Source organism: Xenopus laevis, chromosome 4L, assembly GCF_017654675.1.
Source record: "Xenopus laevis strain J_2021 chromosome 4L, Xenopus_laevis_v10.1, whole genome shotgun sequence".
Lineage (NCBI taxonomy): Eukaryota > Metazoa > Chordata > Amphibia > Anura > Pipidae > Xenopus > Xenopus laevis.
The window spans coordinates 66,034,874-66,055,398 of record NC_054377.1 but is presented as its reverse complement, the minus strand read 5'-3'; the positions used below and the strand labels follow the sequence as shown (position 1 = coordinate 66,055,398).

The 20,525-nt window shown below is 39.4% G+C and overlaps 1 protein-coding gene across 1 annotated transcript in view; it reads right to left on the bottom strand.

The window, feature by feature from the left end:
- The window catches only part of itfg1.L (integrin alpha FG-GAP repeat containing 1 L homeolog), a 122,229-nt gene that overhangs the window by 50,495 nt on the left and 51,209 nt on the right, over nucleotides 1-20,525 (bottom strand). The window contains 2 exon segments of the mRNA XM_041590232.1: nucleotides 84-192; nucleotides 4,198-4,339. Coding sequence (XP_041446166.1) covers nucleotides 84-192; nucleotides 4,198-4,339 — 251 coding nt within the window.

The window sequence follows — 20,525 nt, the reverse complement described above, 5'->3', positions numbered from 1 at the left end:
TAAGAGCACAAACCAAGAGCACATCAATGCATCTGTGAATTAGTTCAGTTTAAAATAAGTAAATGTATTATTATCACACTTACCAATGACTTTGACAAAGTAGGCATCAGCTTCAAAGTTATTCACTAATACATGGATGGCATAGTTGTCAGCTGAAAGACCCTTACTTAAGACAATAATGTCCAGGATTCCCTGAAATATGAAAATAGCAGTACATTTCTGATATATACTAAATTATTTAAATAAACAAACAAACAACATCAGGGCTAAACATAAACTAATTACTCAGTTCTTAAGACAGCACATAATACTCATTTTGGCCTGGGTTCTCTCCAGAAGAAATATTACCCCCCTCTAAATAACCCAACACTTCCCATGTGTTATGACACAAAGGCAATTAAATTTGCTGCTGATTAGAGCACCTGTAAACAGGAAAGATTTAATTCTATTCACATCAATATCTAGCAACGTTAGCTTACCTTGGCCCACTTGCCCAAAGATGTTCCACTGCTTAAATGTTAGCTTCATTCTGTTAAAGGAAAACTATATCCCCCAAACAATGTAGGTCTCTATTAAAAGATACTGAGTAAAACAGTTCATGTGTAAAACCCTGCTTCATGTAAATGAACCATTATCATAATAATATACTATTTTAGTAGTATGTGCCATTGGGTAATCATAAATAGAAAATTGCCATTTTAAAAAATAAGGGCCGCCCCCTGAGATCGTACGATTCACTGTGCACACATACAAACCACATGTAAGGTCACATGAGCCAATTAACAGACAGAGTTCTGCCTTTTGCTTCCTCACTTCTTCCTGTTACAGTTAGTGTTGTAGTATTTCTGGTCAGGTGATCTCTGAGGCAGCACAGATAGAGTCACGAAATGGTGGTTCAAGGCAAGAGATGTAAAAGGGCAATATTTATGTAAATATATATTCCAGTTTGGTAAGATTCTTTAATATGTCATTCAATTTGATATAAACTATCTTTTGCTTAAGTATTGATTTTGGGGGTATAGTTTTCCTTTAAGACAGATCTCGTGCTGTGGTACTAATATGAAGGTAGTATGACCAAGGGCAAATAGCATGAATACATTCATCTATGTTTAACTGTTTCCCTTGGAAGGACCAAGCAAATGAGATGGCCTTATACACAGACAGATAAGTTGCCCATTCAAATCTTCACATATGGTCACCACAGATACCTGACCTCAATATCGCTTAGCCAGTCTGGGATTAGTAGCAGAGAAAGAAGCAATTAAAACATCCAATGTCTGTGGTGGAACTGTGGCAAGTGCTCCATGATGTTTAGGCAATGTGGAACAAGGCACTACCTATAGTTTAGCAGTACAGTACATGTAGGGTTGATGTTATATAATATTGATAAATTGTAACAGGATTTACTATTCCATTAAATCATTATTAAAGGCTTCAACATACTGTTAGCAAAAGCTTCAGATCTTCAGGTTATTCTTGGAAGGGCAAAGGTTATTTAATAAATGGATGAATAATTCTGAAACATCCATCAGTATATGTGGTTAATTCTCGTTTGAAAAATTTTGCTTCTGAGATTTGGAAGGTAAAAAATCAAGATGCTATTAAATGCAGAAAAAATTAATGAAATGTATTTCCGGTTAGTTACATGCTTAATTTTCAGGTGCAGAACACAACCTTTGAGGGACCTTGTACAAGGTAGCAGCTAGTGAAATATAATTGTTACCCACATCTGAGTGCCCTAAAGCAACTCACGGTGGATAGTTCCAGCCCTGCAAATGTCTGTAAAATGTAGTAAAGCGTAGCGCAGTAAATAACAGACCCCATTTTGTAAAATCAGCAGAAGCATAAAAAAGGTATTCAAATTACAAAATCCTAAAAAAAAAGTCAAGACTGTTTGAAAAGTTGATAAAAATGGGAAAGGGTTAATTTAAAGGTGAAACTCATGGTATCAATTTTATTCTTTTTCAAAATCCATACAGTAGCTCACACTTCAGTTTCCGAATGCTATGGAGGAATGTCAGTATTGAATACATTTGAAGGGTTTAACATTGATGAAAAAAGTTTTAAGTAATTCTCTTATGTTTCAGCCTTAAATTCAATCTCATTACAAATCCAACCTATTAATACCTGTGCCACAAAAGCCAAATTTAGATTGTAGGCTCTGTAGGCAATGGAGGCAACCTGCCTAAAAAGTTCTGCAAATAACTCAGTGAAAATAATAATCATAAAGACTGCATACCAATCAAATCATTAAAATACTAACAAACATTTTTAAAATGTCCTTGAAATTTGCATTTTGTGTTCTTCCTTTCAGCCATAAACTGTCCGATGTGCTACTGACATGCAGACAAGATTACTGGTTTTAAAGTCTGTAGATTTAATATTTTATTAAAATTAATTTTATACTAACAGTGCTGTGATATTTTCTGTGATGTCTGAGCTTCATACTTTTGTAGAATTTATGTGCATAGACATACATGGTGTTTTGATTGACTTTACAGATATAGATGACTGGTGCTTGCCACAGGTTGCTTCTTAGTGATTTAAATGATCATTATCATATGATCATATTTTTTGAGACAGCACTGTAGTGCATGGCTGATTACCGTCAGAAGAATTTCTAGGCAGAAACTCTTGGAGGTAAAAAAGTAGATGAAAATCTTAAATGGGAAAAGTCTGCTAGACTTATCAGTTTACTTTTACAAGGAATATACAAGTTCCCATAAAAAGGTAAGAATCTTGAATTGCCCAGTCTGTACCTCTTTGACCTAGTTTACCCCCAAAATGAATACTTAAGCAACAGATAGTTTATATCATATCAAATGGCATATTAAGAAATACATATTTATGTAAATATTGGCCTTTTACATCTTTTCCCGTGAGCCCCCATTTTATGATATTCTCTGTGCTGCCTCAGAGATCACCTGACCAGAAACACTACAGCTCTAACTGTAACAGGAAGAAGTGTGGAAGCAAAAGACAGAACTTTGTCTGTTAATTGGCTCATGTGATCCAGCATGTATACTTCGTTTTTTTGTTTGCATCGTGAATTGTAGGATACCAGGGGATGGCCCTTATTTTTTTAAATGGTAACTTTTTATTTACGATTACCCAATGGTACATACTACTAAAAAAGTATATTATTATGAAAATGGTTTATTTACATGAAGCAGGGTTTTACATATGAGCTGTTTTATGCAATATATTTTTAGAGAGAGCTACATTGTTTGGGGATATAGTTTTCCTTTAAGAAAGCCTGCAAGGATGAAAAACTGTTGTTTACAGTTTAAACCTTAGCATTATCTACATAAATTATGCATATCCTCTCCCAGTGCTATATTTAGGTCTGTGCCTCTAACTGGCAACTGCCCATGTGCATGGATCACATGTGATGTCACATCTGGTTACGCGTGGCTTCATTTCTGCCAGAAATGCTCTGCAATGCAAGTTTAACCTTCAACCCCCAGCTCTGCCTCTGGATTTACACAATAAGGGGCAGATTTATTAAAATGTGAGTTCCAACTTTCAACTATTGCTAAATACAATTCTAAAAATGCTGCTAGAGTGACTAGAATGTGGATCCATTACCCAGAGACCCATTATCTAGAAAGCTATGAATAACGGAAAGGCCATCTCTCATAGACTCCATTTTATCCAGATAATACAAATTTTTTAAAATGATTTGCTTTGTAGTAATAAAACCGTACCTTTTATATGATCCAAACTAAGATACAATTAATCCTTATTGGAAGCAAAAACAGACTTTTGTATTTATACAATGTTTACATGATTTTCTAGAAGACTTAAGGTATTTAGATCCAAATCATGGAAAGCTCCATTATCCGGAAAGCCCCAGGTCCCGAGCATTTTTTTTTTATTATTATGTTGATTGGTTCAAAGTTTTCAGTATATTTTCTGAGAAAAAAAGTTTAAACTCTTGGAACTTTATGAAAACATTTTTAAAAACAAGATAATCTGTGTAATGATAATCTGTGTAATGCATCATTGTGGCAAATATTCCATAAATCTTCACTGCTTACAGATTCCAAGTCTCTCCCTAATTAAGTCATTTGCTTTCATTATCTACTCTGGCACACAAATGACATTAAAGAGCTACTGGAGTATAATCTTACAAGGAATAAAAAACAGTCAGATGGCAATTAAAACACGCACAAGTGTGAAAAGCCAAGAACTCACATCCTCATAAATGTCGAAGAAGGTTGCCACCTCTGCATCTTTGATTTGATTGAGATCAGAAATCTCCCAGTGGACTTCAAACATTCTTGTGCAGGTACTGTTTTTACATGGCACATTTTCAAGTAAAAAGGCTTGTTGACTGCTGTCAAAAAAAAGAGAATGGTATGTTAAAATAAGCAAAATCAATGTTAGTACTGTATGTGTCCTAAATAATCATTTTTGACTTAGGGATATGGCACATGCATTGTTTTTCTTGCCACCATTTGTGACAGTGATCAAAACGCTGCTATATACCACATGCTCTTGTTACAACTTCTAAATCTATCTCACAATCCATTGTTGTGACAGGCAGTTGTTCCAAGCCCCAGTATACAATACGATATTCTTTTGTATTATTTCTTAAATGGCATGTACGCATTTACTAGTTGTACTCTTAAACAACTGTATTATTCATATAAAACATATGTTTATATGTATTATAAATATTATATATAAAAAATGATATTGTTTATATACCTAGTTAAGCAGTAATAATTGCAGCTCTAAAGGTTCAAACCCTCTCTCCAAAGCCTAAAACCGATCAACATTAGTGTGCATACACTTCCTCTTCATGGTAAGCTGCATAACACTGATTTAGTTTGCTAAATCACTTGAAATATAATGTATCCAATAGGATACAGGGCATGCAAATCACCATGAAGAGTATGTGGCATGCGCAGCACTATATGTCAGCGACCTCTTCCAGAGGGGGTAAATAGATCTGTGGATCTGCAAAAATACTGAGTAACATGGTATATAACATTAGAAAGTTCTTTTTTTTTTTTTTTTAAAGGCAGTACATTGCAACCATTATATGAGGAAAACTGATATACAGTACAGTAAGGATAAGCTTTGTAAAGGTGAACATCCCATTTAATTAAAGCACAAACTAAACAGAACATTTCTTGCCGAAGGCCTTCAAATGCATACTTCTAGCATCCTCCTTAAATCCCCTGGCCATTACCAAGAAATCAGAAATTGGTACAATGTAACAAAATAATGGTTGCCATAGACACACAGATAATACTGTACAAAACAAATTTTCATACGATATTTGCTGATAGACCAGACAATGAGCATATATTTATATTTATGACTAGCCTGTGGTAAGAAAATTTGACTCCATGTTTCTCTGGAGCAGGGATAGGATTATACAAATGTCTATGCTGTATACAGACATGTATTCAAGTGATGCATAACATGAAGCCAAGTGAGCTGCAGGGGGCTATTTATATTATATATATATTTATTTATATATATATATATATATATATATATATATATATATATATATATATAGTACACATATATATATGTGTATATAATATATCGATGGCATTATATGTGTGGCATATGTGTATATATGTATATATATATATATATATATATATATATATATATATATATATATATATAAATAGCCCCCTGTATATAAAAATACACCTTCGTCAGGGGAGGATCATAATAATCCTTCACTTGTTTGACATAATTGCCATGTTGAAATCGTCCTTGGAGTGCTGTCATCCATTGCAATACTTATCTAATTTTTTACGGACTAGCACCCAGGCTTTCATTTCTCCTTATGGATGTGCACTCGATTTGCTTTGTTTTTATATATATATATATATATTACACAAATATATATGTGTGTATATAATATATCGATGGCATTATATGTTAATGGCATATATGGCGTTTTTCAACAGTTTATTTTATATGGCAGACAAATTCCTAAAACCACCCTGCTTTTTCCTAATGGTGTATATTGAAACTGCATGATCCTGAATACAAGCAGATCTTAGCCTGATAATGCACATTAGAGACATTTAATAACAACCTGTACTAGCAGTGTTAGGCAGCTTCTGTTAGGGCAATGGCACAAGAGCAATTTGTCATCCAGCTATCAGCAGCAGCTAAAAGGCCCATGTAAACTTTCTAATTATATAAAATAAAAAATGAAAACCACCCTGAGTTATTTCCATGCAGCAGCGACAGACATTGCATACACCAGGGCAGATTTCATTTTATATTGTAGGAAGTGGCAACAGACAGACAAAGGCATTTTGACCACGTTGGTTTTCCTTGGACAGCAAAAGTCAAAAGTCCTCCAATGCGCTGCAGCTTCACAGCTTTTATGCTTCTTAGCGATCGTAAACTTGCTGCTGGGGCAGTTGTAACTGACCCAATTTTTTCCCTAATGTAGACAGGTGTCAGTGAAATGTTTAATTCATTGTAGTAGTAGATTAAGTACTTAAAAGGGATGTAAAGGCAAAAAAATAAAATCCCATTTTTACTGTCTTTAATGAAAAAGAAATCTATCTCCAATATACTTTAATTAAAAAATGTATACAGTTTTTATAATAAACCTGACTGTATGCAGTGAAATTCCCTCTTAGTTTTACTTGCTCTGACTGCTGCGAATAGGAAACCATCCCTAACAGCTGTGCAGGGAAACTATTATAGTTTCAAACAGCAGGGGGGAGCCCCCACCTTACTTTCTAGAACTTGAGAAGCTTTGTTTGTTTCCCTGTAGAGCAGTCGGTGATTGTGTAGAGATTTGTATCCGTAGACCCAGTGCAGTCTGCATATTCTGTTTATTAATCACCTTCTATGGCAGATATTATTTGACTTCTGCTGTTTTGATAACTGAGCATGTGCGTGGTCTTGGTCTGGCAAAGATGTTTAACAAAGTTACAAGATGACAGCCCCCTGTGCCTGTGGCTAACCTTGAAAGCATAAATCATTTGTTTAATTAGGCTTCTGGTGCAGTTCATGTTTTTGTTTAGTATACAAAATACAGCATTTCTAGCATTATTCTATTTTAGATTTTAGTTCCCCTTTAATAGATAATGTAATGTAAATACAAAAATCCTTTCTCTGATTAACTTTTTAATAATTTAAATAGTGAATTAAAAAAAAAAATCTGTTTGTTTTGGTCCTCTTGATTGGTTCCCTTTAAGATAATGGCAAAACAATGATAGCGGTCTTACACCACAGTAATTTTATACTATTCACAAAAAATAAAGTGGCTGTAAAACACATGTCCACCAATGGTATCCACACGATTATGTTCTTTTTAAGGAGAAGGAAAGCTACCAAGGCAGTTTAATGCCAATAGATTAGCCACAATAGTGCAAGCTAGAAAACTATATTCTGACAAAGCTTAAGGTGGCCATAGACGCACAGATAATATCGTACTAAATGAATTTTCATACTATATTCAGTGCGTGTATGGTGGGAAAAGAGCTGACTGATGTCGCCAGAAGACCTGGCTATCGGTCGACTCGTCGATCGGGCTTTATGGAAAATTTTGATCAGGTGCCTTTGAAGGCACCCAAACATTGGTTACTGTGAGGGCAGAATCAGCAGGTAAATTTTATTGTTTCTACCTGTATATCTACCTGTATATCAATTCAGCTCTACACGTGTGTATTGAAACAAACGATCTTTCTTGGAAAGATCTTTTCCAGGAAAGATTGTAATTGTTATGTCTATGACCACCTTTACTTAGTTTTAACCGAAGGCAGCAAGTCTGATACAGAAGTCCATGTATACACAATAGACAAAAAGAAATGTGGTGTTTCTTTTGACAGAGGACTGAGAGCAGCACTACTTTGAGGGTTTACTGGTATATTTAGGTGGACCTTTCTGATAAAGCTTACGGTACTTAGTTTTAAACTTTCCTTCTACTTTAACGGTTCCCCAAGATTATTCAGTCAGACTTGGAAATCCATTACTTGACCTGGGCTTTTCTTGTATCCAATCTTTGATGGATGATTTCAAGCACCTTTTCACAATTGCAAAAAATGAAAAATCTCCGTTTGCTCACTGTGCATGTGTGTGTCAGATCAAGAGTGCCACAAGATCCTGAAGCTCCCTCCAAGTTCGGGCAATATAATACACACTTGGAGCAGTTTCTGTCCAAAATAGTATTGTTGCAACCAGCTGCAGTGCACTTTCTATTACTCCACCCCTACACTGGGAGAACTATTTGAGGAGACTTGTTTTCACTTGGACCTGAGTCTAATTTTGAGAAAGAGTCTTAAATATAAGATTAAATCCACTGTGATTCAGTGTTCCATGAAACTAAAAACAAGAACATGTTCAAGGGGGTGAAGACATTGTATATGCACTATATGTAATTCTGACACTGCTCTCACAGAAAACACAACTATGTTTTCAGTTTTTTTATTTGCTTCTATACTGCAAACACAGTTTACTGGTATATGGTTTTCCCTGGTTGCTGCAGAAACATATTGTTGTTTTAGCTACAGGATTATAATTTCCTGTCCTTACACATGGCAGTGGGCAGTAAAGGGTTAAATCCCCCTGACGTAGGAAGGCACAGGAAATAGAATAAAAGCCCTTCCGGGTCCCACCCGCGCCCATCTCAATTTTCCTGTCGAGGAAATACCCCCACACCAGAGGAGCTCTCTCTCTCCTTCTGAAGCGCCTGGGGCCGAGGTTTACCTTGTGCGTGTCCCAGGGGAAGCCGGCGGGCTTCAGGCCTTTTGTTGCCTACGGTGCAGTAAGTCGCAATGCTGCCTCGGGAGGTAGCGCATGCGCGATAAGACGCCGAGCGCCCATCTGATAATGGCGCTACTTGACTTGGCGAAAACTCGCTCCCGCGATAACACGCCGAGAGCCCATCTCCAAAATGGCGCCTACGGAACACGGCGAAAAGACGCATGCGCATTGGCGCTCAAAATAAAAGGCGCGCGCCGATTACAGGTAAGCACTGTTGGCGTTTTTTTATTCCTTCAACAAGCTGCACCCTACCAGAGGATCTACTGAGAGAATCTCCAATACCTCTGCAGTGCACCTGTATTCTGTCCAGCCCAGGTGTAAGTAAGCTGGCTAACAAAAACGCAGGAACCTTATTGTTAATATACAATGCCTTACAAAGACTCTATCTATCTTACAGACTGTCTGATATGAGCAGACGCTCAGGTTCCAGGGGGTAAGTGCACAAGAGAGTTTTTTCGAGGGATTACAAGTAAAAAGCCATGGGCTTAGTGGTAAGTAACTGTTCTAACTGTCTTTTACAGAAGTCCCCCTCCAAGAGAAGAATCTCAAAGGAGAAAGACTCCCAGGATCGACTGCACGGCCTGTGGAGATGCAGCTCTACATGGCAGAAGGCTATGTGAAAGATGCCTTCACGAAGCAGCAGGTCCTTCACCGGACCTACACAACCTAAAAGATTGGATGCAAAGCACCATCAAAGAATCCATGAACGACATGGTCAACCAAGTCACCGAGAGAGTCCTAATCAATATAGGAGACAGATACAACCCACAGTCCTCCACGGCAGGGAGCAGCGGCAGAACCCATAAAAGAAGGGAGCCCCCAAGCTACTCCAGCGTCTCGGAAGGGGAACTTTCCCAAACCGAAGAAGACGAACCAGATGACTCGGGCTCTTTCAACTTGGACTACTTGGAACCCATAATTAAAGCCATGAGATCAGCCCTAGATCTCGATGCTACCGAAGACACTCCCAGACACGACAGAATGTTCAAATCCATAGCCAAAAAAAGTGCTAAATTTCCCATCCACAGTGTCATCAAAGACACTATTCTGGAAGAGTGGAAAATGCCTGATAAAAAAATAGGCACCTCCAGAAGAATTAAGAAATTATACCCCTTCGAAGAAAATGACTTCAAATTCTGGCATACCGGCCCCAAAGTCGACGCGGCCATAACCAGAGTGGCAAGACGTACCACCCTACCAGTAGACGAAGGGGTATCACTAAAAGACGCCATGGAGAGGAGACAAGACATGACCCTCAAAAAGTCATACTTAATCAACGGAACATCCAATCAAGCCTCAGTAGCCATCACCACATTGGCAAGAGCTAACCAAATCTGGATAGAAGACCTAGAACTATCCATAAAAAATGGCACGGACAGAAAAAAACTGATACAAATGGTTCAAGACATCAAAACCGTGAACGAATACACCACAGAGGCCTCCATGGACCTAGTAAAATTTTCCGCAAAAGCCATGGGGCTTAGCGTGGCAGCCCGCAGAGCCCTTTGGTTGCGACACTGGCATGCCGATCCCCAGAGCAAGCACAACCTCTGCTCTCTTCCCTTCGAAGGGTCTTTATTATTTGGGGAGAAACTGGATAACATTATTTCCAAGGCATCTGCAGGCAAATCTGCCTTCCTTCCGCAAGATAAAAGGGACAAGAAACCCTTTCGGAAACCCTTCCAGGACTCCAAACAATACAGACCAGGCAAACCCTCCTTCAGACAACCTTGGAGGGCCAGAGGCCAGGGCCAACCCTGGACTAGAAGGAAGGACTTCAAATCTGACAAAAAGTCAGCATGAAGGTGCGCGAGCCCCCCTGTCTTGCCTTGGAGGAAGACTAAATCTTTTCAAGACAGTGTGGGCTCAAAACATATCGGATTCATGGGTACTGAAGATCCTCGACGAAGGGTACAAGCTAGACCTCCTCTCCTATCCAACAAGTACCTTTGTATCCTCAGAAAAACCCAGATCCTCAGAAGCAGAAAAGAACCTAAAGAGCATCCTCTCAGACCTATTGCTCAGAGGAATAATCTCAGAAGTTCCCCAACAAGATTCTTTCAAAGGAATCTACTCTCACCTCTTCCTGAAAAGAAAGACGAACGGAACCTTCAGGGTTATCCTCAACCTCAGACACCTCAACAAGTTTCTCAGAACAAAAAACTTCAAAATGGAGACTCTGAGGTCCATATGCCAACTTATCGACCACGGGGACTGGATGGCAAAGATAGACATCCAGGACGCATATCTCCACATCCCAATATGGGAAACTCACAAAAAATTCCTGAGGTTCACGATATTGGGCAAACACTACCAATACCAAGCCCTCCCGTTCGGTCTTGCATCCGCCCCAAGGGTCTTTACGAAGATACTAGCACCCATGATAGCCTTTCTGAGACTCAAAGGCATCCAAATCTTCTCTTACCTCGACGATATGCTCATAAAGGCACCATCACACAACAGGCTTATACTACATCTAGAGATCGTCTTAAATACCCTGAGACAATGGGGATGGATCATCAACTTGGAGAAATCCAATCTCCTTCCAACTCAAGAAATTCTATTCCTAGGAGTCCTAATCAACTCCAGAAAACTCCAAGTAAGACTCCCAGAAGACAGAGTCTCGGACATAATCCACCAAGTGAGACAACTATCTCTCCATCCCATCACAACGGCGAGGATATGTCAACAAGTCTTGGGGAAACTTACATCTACCATAGACTCAATAAAATGGGCCAGATTCCATACGAGGCCTCTCCAAGAGGACTTCCTAAAAAAATGGGACAGGAATCACGAGAGGGACTCGCAACTGATCCACTTAGACCCCAACACAATCTCTCAAATGTCCTGGTGGCTCAAAAGAGAAAACCTGGAAACTCCGGTATCCTTAGCCCCCCAGAAATGGGAAACAGTCACGACGGACGCAAGCCACATGGGCTGGGGTGCCCATTACAAACTAATCCAGATCCAAGGAAAATGGACCCATTCAGAGAGCAAGAAATCCTCCAACTGGAGAGAACTGAAGGCGGTTTCGTTAGCCATCTACCGCCTCCAAAACACCTAAAGGACAAGTCCATCCTAATCAGATCAGACAACTTAACCACAGTAAGTTATATCAACAACCAGGGGGGGACCAGGTCCAGACAGTTGTCCTCCTTGACCACAGCTATTTTCGAATGGGCACAAAAGAACGTGATAACCATCAAAGCTTCCTACATCCCGGGCCCTTCGAACTCCCTAGCGGATCATCTCAGCAGGAAGTTCCCAGCTATAGGAGAATGGGAACTGAACCAGGATGTATACCACACGATCTGCAAGAAATGGGGCAACACATCCATCGACCTAATGGCAACTTTCAAGAACAAAAAGAACAAAGTGTTCTGCTCATGGCAGAGGGACCCCAGGACAACATACTGGGACGCGTTCTCCTTCCTATGGAACTTCCCCCTAGCATACATTTTTCCTCCAATATCCATGATAGCGAGAACTATCAAGAAAATACAAGAGGACAAAGCACATGTGATCCTCATCACACCCTGGTGGCCAAGGAGACCCTGGTTCCCTCTCCTCTTCCATCTATCCCTACAGAAGCCATTCCGTCTTCCCGTCACTCCAGACCTACTCCATCAGGGACCAATACTACATCCAGATCCAGGGAACTGGGCCCTAACTGCCTGGAACCTGAAAGGATGAAACTGAAGGGACTGGGGCTCTCCGACGAGGCCATCAAGACCCTCACAGCATCCAGAAAAATATCAACATCCTCCAAATACTACAAAATTTGGGAAAAATTCTCCAGCTGGGGACTGGGAAAATACGGAGAGGCCTTCTCCATTTCTGAAATCTCCATCATAGAGTTCTTACAGTCTGGGGTAGAGGCCAGCCTCAGCACCTCTACCCTAAAAGGGCAGATCTCTGCCATTTCTGCTTACACAGACAACCAATGGGCCTCCCGTCCACTCATCAAACAATTCTTCAAGGCTCTCTCCAGACTTCGCCCTCAAAACAGGGACTCGGTTCCCCCATGGGACCTATCTCTAGTCCTAGACGCTCTGACCAGAGCTCCCTTTGAACCTTTAGAGGATGTTCCCCTAGAAATCCTCTCATTGAAAACCACGTTCCTGCTGGCCATCTCCTCAGCCAGAAGAGTGGGCGAACTCCACTCTCTTTCCGCCAGGGAGAGCAAGATAACCTTCCTCCATGACAAAGTCATCCTGAAAACCAGGGACAACTTCATCCCCAAGGTAGTCTCAAAATTTCACATGTCCCAGGACATAATACTACCAACCTTCTTCGACAATCCCCAAAACGAAGAAGAAAACAGACTTCACCACCTAGACGTCACCAGATGCCTGAAAATCTATCTCCAGAGAGTCGCAGACTTCAGAAAGTCAGACAACCTCCTCTTAATTCATGAGGGTTCTAAGAAAGGCCTTGCAGCCTCCAAAAAAACCATCTCTACATGGATTAGAGACTGCATACAATCGGCTTACTCCTCTCAGACAGTACCTGGGCCTACTTCTCTAAGAGCACACTCTACCAGAGGAATCGCGGCTTCCTGGGCCTTCCATGCCCAAGTATCGGCTGATACCATATGCAGAGCAGCTACCTGGAAGAACCTCCACACCTTCTCCAAACACTACTGCTTTGACATTTTCTCCAACGATATAGCTGAATTTGGGCGCAGTGTCCTTTCAGCGGCTACAATAAAAGCTCATAACTAATCCCTCCCTAATGTGTTGCTTTTGTACATCCCTTTACTGCCCACTGCCATGTTCCAGTCCAGGAAAGCAGAAAATCTATACATACTTACCGTGATTTTCTTTTCCTGGACTGGAACATGGCAGTGGGCAGGGGTTCCCTCCCTAAAATGGGGGTATTATCTCCAGCCATTGAGATGGGCGCGGGTGGGACCCGGAAGGGCTTTTATTCTATTTCCTGTGCCTTCCTACGTCAGGGGGATTTAACCCTTTACTGCCCACTGCCATGTTCCAGTCCAGGAAAAGAAAATCACGGTAAGTATGTATAGATTTTCTGCTTTATAGTTTACAATTATTTACCTAATTTCATGAGAATCATAGAATATTTGTTTAGTAAGTATTACACCAAAGGGACTTGTTAAAATAGGACAATAGAAAATGATTTGGGTAATTGACCATCAATTCTGCTTCAATCAAGGAGTCATGGGAATTATTCAAACAAACAAAGTAGAGTAAAAGTGGACACTAATTGTTTTATGATAGAGAGACCTACTGGGTCATATGGGATTAAGCAGGCTTGTTTGCTTGTAAAATTATACAAAGAACAAAACAAGCATTTTAGTTTAGGATGACAGCATTCGAAAAAGGGCCTGAAATTAGATGGCAATATTCTTAGTCCCTATACTTTTCATTTTGCATATGCCCATCAATATCTCATCTCTTATATTGATGAAAACTGGAATTGTGTAAGTACCAACAGTGGCGGAACTAGATGTTGCTGGGCCCCACAGCAAATTAATTTTAGGGCCCCCAACATATCCAGTGTTTGTCCTGTTTTACCAATATACTGTATGTTCAAATTGCTCATCAATTAAAGCCTCATGGGGCCCCCTGTACCTCCTGGGCCCCCCTGCAGCCGCAGGGTCTGCTTCCTCTGTAGTTACGCCCCTGAGTACCAATATGGCACATTTTCCATACATTTGCATGACTGTTATCTGAAAATGTAGATGCATCTGAGTTGTTTTATTTAAAATTCATTGTGGTAATGTACAGAACCAAAATTAGAAAAAAAAGTGTCTCTGTCCAAAGATTTATGGGCCTAACTGTATGTATACACTGCATTGCACACTGTAACTATGTATGTATACACCACAGAAGAAGTTGGCAGGAGTGGTTTGCTTAACACCCTGAAGAACCATAGAAATTTTGGTCAGTCCACTGGATTACTAACCCAATTTACTTGTTGCGGGTGCAGGAGAAATTAATTTATTTTAGAAGTCCATTAACCCTTTGTCCAGGAGAAGCTATACCATTTACCTTGATCCATTAAGGGCATTAACATTTATTCTCCATGTGCTGGGCCAGTGTCCAGGCTCAGAACAAATGATCCTTCTCTCAGGATCATGTGTGATCCTAACAGAGGTTAGTTCCCTTGCAAGGGCTGTGGACTGTCAATTTTTTTGCCCTGAAAAGTATAATTTAAAAAATCACATCCAAATAAGCTTATTATATGTCTGCTCTCACTCCGGAGGGTAAACCATAGTGAAAACTGTAGAAAGGCTTGGCTTTTACTAGGCAAAGTTTTCTGAATGGAGCCACTACCCAGTAATTATTTTACACAGTGAGAAAATGCATGCTGTAATAATTCTATGATAGCAATGTAAACTGTTTCTATATTCTTTGAAATTACACAAGGTCTTAGAAGAGACAGAACTGGGTAAAAGTAATCAATAAAAAGTACATCACAATAGTTTCCGAATGGAGCCACTACACAGGCATCACAGTAACCTGTTTTTTACACAGCGAGAGAACGCATGCTGTAATAATTCTTTGATCGCAATGTAAAATATTTCTATAATTTTAAATTACACAAGGTCTCTGTAGAGACAGAAGTCAGTGAACTTAATCTATAAAAAGTGGCCAGGCAAAAGACTTGCTCCTACTAATACATTTAACCTGTTACATAAGGCTCACAAACTAAACAGCAGAGAAGAGCTATAAAATAGCAAAATCAATGTGGGTGTTATGAGACCAGGTGCAATTAAGGCATCGTGCCCACATTGCCAATTACAAGCTCTCAGTTTGAAGCAAGGACCTCCTCAAGGTTTTATAATTAAATGAGGAAATTAAAAGCACATAGCCACAAGACTGAATAAGCAATAGAACGGAGCTATTTAAAAAGCAGGCAGCAGTCTGACGCACAATCTAGACATACTTATACCTGTCTCAGAAACATTCCCAGATGTGCTTGTCCCTTTTACTCAAAGGATGCAAACTACAGTACAAAAAAACAGGCCTTTGTCAACAGGCAAAAAAATAGGACTGTCTTATGTCTGTTGTGTTTTAACAAATGAGGCTCATAGTGTTTTCTAAAATCACACACATTATGGAGTTTCCCATAGATCCTTTCCGGTTCATGTCTGCACTACAAATAAATGGTGGGCACGTTCCATTGTCCTTTCCATAGAAATCTAGTAGGATATAGACAGGCAATCACCTACTCACAGGAGAATATAAACTAAAGTGACCTGTCAAGACAGTGTGACTGCAAAAACATCTGTCCATAAGATGGGATTGACTGGCATCTTACACATAAAGAGCTGTGTCACCAATTCTGCACAGTCTAAAAAAGCAAAAATCAGAACGGTTGGCTGCTGCTAGCAAGAGAAAGTAGTGGCAATGTTAAAGGCACATTCCGTTCATTTCATGTGGTGTATAATGCAATGAAAAATACTTTTTTCCTTCATATATAACATATAATATCTTTGTAAAATTATTTCAATAAGTTTATGGTTTGGCATATATAACAGAATTTTTGAATTCACTAGCTAAGATGGGGACTTTTATCACATATATCAATAATAACTATAAAGCATGAACTTAAATGGCTGTATACAATTAATTTAACAACATATAGTTGTTTTTTTTTTTTTACAAAAGCTACATGTACAGAAACGCATGCTTCCATGCATTTGAGTATATAAAGAGACATATAGGGCAAGATTTACTAAATGGTGAACTGTCACGAGCGGCCAAGTTCCGTCCTGGGCGCCGAATGATGGTGACTTTTCACTAGCATTACTTCAGCTGGGCGAGCAGTTTCATAGTGAAGATGCACAAGCATTCATTTGTGCCTATAAAAAATTCACTAGTGATCTTGCGCTTAGGTCAATTTGCATATGGCGGGTAATTTAAAGTTGTATGGAGGTCTTTATTATAAATGTTGGTGCAAATGCTTGAAGTTACCACTTTTTCCTTATACATGTCCAGGGAACCTTAAAGAGAGTTAATATAATGCCCTACACATGAACCCACTGTAAAATGAATGTTCCATATGTTATAAAATGTCTGGAGAAAACCGGTTACCCAAAAAAGTTTATCAGCCAAAAAAAGTTCAAGTCAGGACTTTTTCAGGCAATTCTGCTTCAAAAAAAGGAAAAGTCGCCAGCGTTTTTTGATGCATTTTCGGCACACAGGATATGATGCAAGTGATGGAAGATTGAGGAAGATCTAGCTGCTTTATAGCACTCTGCTCAGTCTGAGATGGCGAAGGCAACGCTGGAGAAAGAGGTAATGTTCAGTAAAATCTGCATTTTAGTGAATTTGCGGAGTAACGTACATTGGCCAGAGCGATAAGTCGCCTGGAGATAGAGTGCGAATGACCTCTAGCCACAGTCCCGTTCGCTAGCGAATTGACGCCTGCATCTGTTAGTAAATTGGCAATGTCCTCACAGGTGGCAACGCTGGCATTAGCCACTTCGCTCTTTAGTAAATCTACCCCATAGGGTTACACCTTTGCACCCTATGAGCAGCATAAATAGGTCTTGTGTGCCCTCTGTTTGTTATATGAAAGAATAACAGTGACTGCAATATCACACAGCGCCATCTGTTGGTTATATGAAAGAATAACAGTGACTGCAATATCACACAGCGCCCTCTGTTGGTTATATGAAAGAATAACAGTGACTACAATATCACACAGCGCCCTCTGTTGGTTATATGAAGGATTAACAGTGACTGCAATATCACACAGCGCCCTCTGTTGGTTATATGAAAGAATAACAGTGACTACAATATCACACAGCGCCCTCTGTTGGTTATATGAAAGAATAACAGTGACTGCAATATCACACAGCGCCCTCTGTTGGTTATATGAAAGAATAACAGTGACTACAATATCACACAGCGCCCTCTGTTGGTTATATGAAGGATTAACAGTGATGGCAATATCACACAGCACCCTCTGCACATGGTAGTGGGACAGTGGGACAATGCACACAGTAATCCGTTTGGCAATTCTCTGTCACCATCAACTTTGCAAAGAAGTCCGGTTGATGGGGGGTCGCTTTGGCAGAATGTGCGCTGCTGGGAGACAGCGCTGTATTTGTGTCTAGGCTTATACTAGAGTCAATAAGTTTTCCCAGTTTTCGTAGGTAAAATTAGGTACCTCGGCTTATACTCGGGTCGGTTTATACTCGGGTATATACGGTAAGTCCATTAAACTTTCACTTTCCGCCGTATGCAAATCAGCCAACTCTAATATAACTTTGCTTTGCTTGCCAAAGTAATCCTAGCACAATTTTGCCAGCGTTCGGCGCCATGGACGTAACTTCGCATTTCAGGGAATTAGCGTTGTCCTGACGAATTTATGCCTGGCGAAATGTTGCGATGGTTTGCGAAGCCGTCTCTGTCGAGTTTTCGCCTCTTAGTGAATTTGCCCCAAAGGATTTTACGCTTGCATCAAGCCATACTTCACCACTGTATCTTTCCAAGGAGCATGACTTTTTTTTGTTTTTTTTACAGTTTTGTCAAACTATTCCTTTCTACTTGCCTCTTTAATTTATTAGAGTCTTCATCCAGGCCAGCATATGTTACTTAATTGCAGGGTAAGCAAAGCAATTGGGTGCAAATTACTGACATCAGGTGACTGGGATGTTACTGAGGGTGTCTGTGTAAGGTGGGTTAAATCCAGGCTTTTGATTGTTTTACCTCCATATAGACAAAATAAAAATAAAACACATACATACTAAGAATTTACATGTTTTCCTGGTACAAAAGCACTCCCCTCAGTGGTGTACTGCGTGATTTCTTTCCTTGTGTAGGTTCTTACCAGGCCCGCTTTCTGTTGCTGAGGTTTCAGCTCCCCACTAGCTGAATTATTTAACTTACATGGCATCCAGCTGCAAATACGTGCCTCTTCAGTAGTGTTCTTTATGATCCCCTTCCCGGATTGGGTTCTTACCAGGCCCATTTGGCTGTGGGTCCGGCTGCCCACTAGTTATACCACTGAATCCCTCTGTTTAAAGCCTAAGAAGTGTTCTTCAGATAAGTAATTTGATATTAATATTTTGTTACATCAACCTAGGTTTCTGCATTCAAATGTAGAGATTTTTTCCTTTGTTTTAATTCTCAGTTTTCTGTGTCCGACTGTGATTTTATATAGACAAGTGTTAAAGGAGACCTAAAGTTAAAATTATTATCAATGCTATGAAAATTGCTCACACTAGGACAACCACATCCTGGTTTAAAAACAAAATAGCACTGTGTCCTTTACTACAAAACACTGTGCTATCATCTTTTGACTGCTCCTAGGTTTGCCTCGTGTGACATCCTGCAATGGAAACCTGGGAGTAGTAAAAAGACGGGCAGTGTGGCACTCACATTGGATCATTATACTTTTTAAAGAAGCATGTCACCAGCCCATGGTTAAAGATGAACAATTTTGATCACTGAAAAGTGACTAATCTGATTTTTTACAAATGATCTGACTTCTTAGTCTAACTCAAAATTAACGAGAATAAGGCTTCTTTTGCACTACCACAGTGATGTATTCTGGACATACCTATACCAGAGAATATAAATAATGGGTTGTTGAACCCCAAAACTGAACTTATTCCAATTTATTTATGTCTTTAACTGCTTTGTCATGGCCAATTAATGGAAATATCATGAAAATACATACATAGATCTATATATCCACAATGGGCAGTAACAGAGAGAATGAATATGTTAATAGTGCTCTGCATAAGTTTCAGTGTTTATTATATGTGGAAAAATATTTGTCCTTAAGAAAAACAACTTTAAGAAACAATTTCAGATTTAGATGCGTCAAAAGATGTAGATTTTAAGCCTCTGAAAATCTGATGTTAGTGGTCCTAAAAGCTTTCCATGCTGCATGTTCTGCAACTGCTTGCTAAATGAAGCCTTCTCTGTGTTTCAGATTTGAAGAAAACAGTGGGAAATTGAGATGAAAAACACAGCTGGTGTTTTCTTCTTACTTTCAAAACATAAGTAAAGCTTGCGTCGCTCAGAGAGCACAAGGACACAGCCCTCAGTGCAATGGCTGTTCCCTCAATGCATTCATCAATGCTTTTTTACTAAGGCAAACATATCAGTCAGATAGTATCCTGAGCAAAATACTTTAAAAGAGGCCATGATTTTAGTAGCAATTTTTTGTGTGCCTGCCGGGATGCTCTGAATCGATAAAAAGAAAAGAAGATCCGAAGAACTACAAAATAATTTTGTAGCTTTTAAGCACACCTTGGTAAAACTGAACAAAGCACAGTGCAAGTAGAGACAGCTACAAATCTTCAGCACACTCATTGTCTCAATGATAGCATTATACATTATGGTCCAATCTTCTACTTTTCAAATTAAGCCAAAAAAATCTACTTATTCATGAAGTGACCCATCTACTGGCAAAATATACCTCTTCCTCGGCAGTTGTCAGCCCCCATAAAGTGGTGGGAAGTGTGAAGCGTAACAAACAATAATGGGCTTATTATATTCTACTGCAAATTGTCTGTGACATTCTGATGAAATAATTACAGCCACAGACACAATTGGCTGGCAAACCCCATTTTGTGGTGCCAGGGATGCGAAGAGGAAAAATAATTACTGTTTCTGAAGAATTATTTAAGACAGGCAGATACTTAAGGCTTTCACATTCAAGAATAAATGACTGAGGGATGAAAAGCAGTATAGTAATCATCCTCACATTGCAAGGGACTTTTAACCTCACTTTCAAACAATATTTGGATCCTTTGTTATTTAAGACACTGT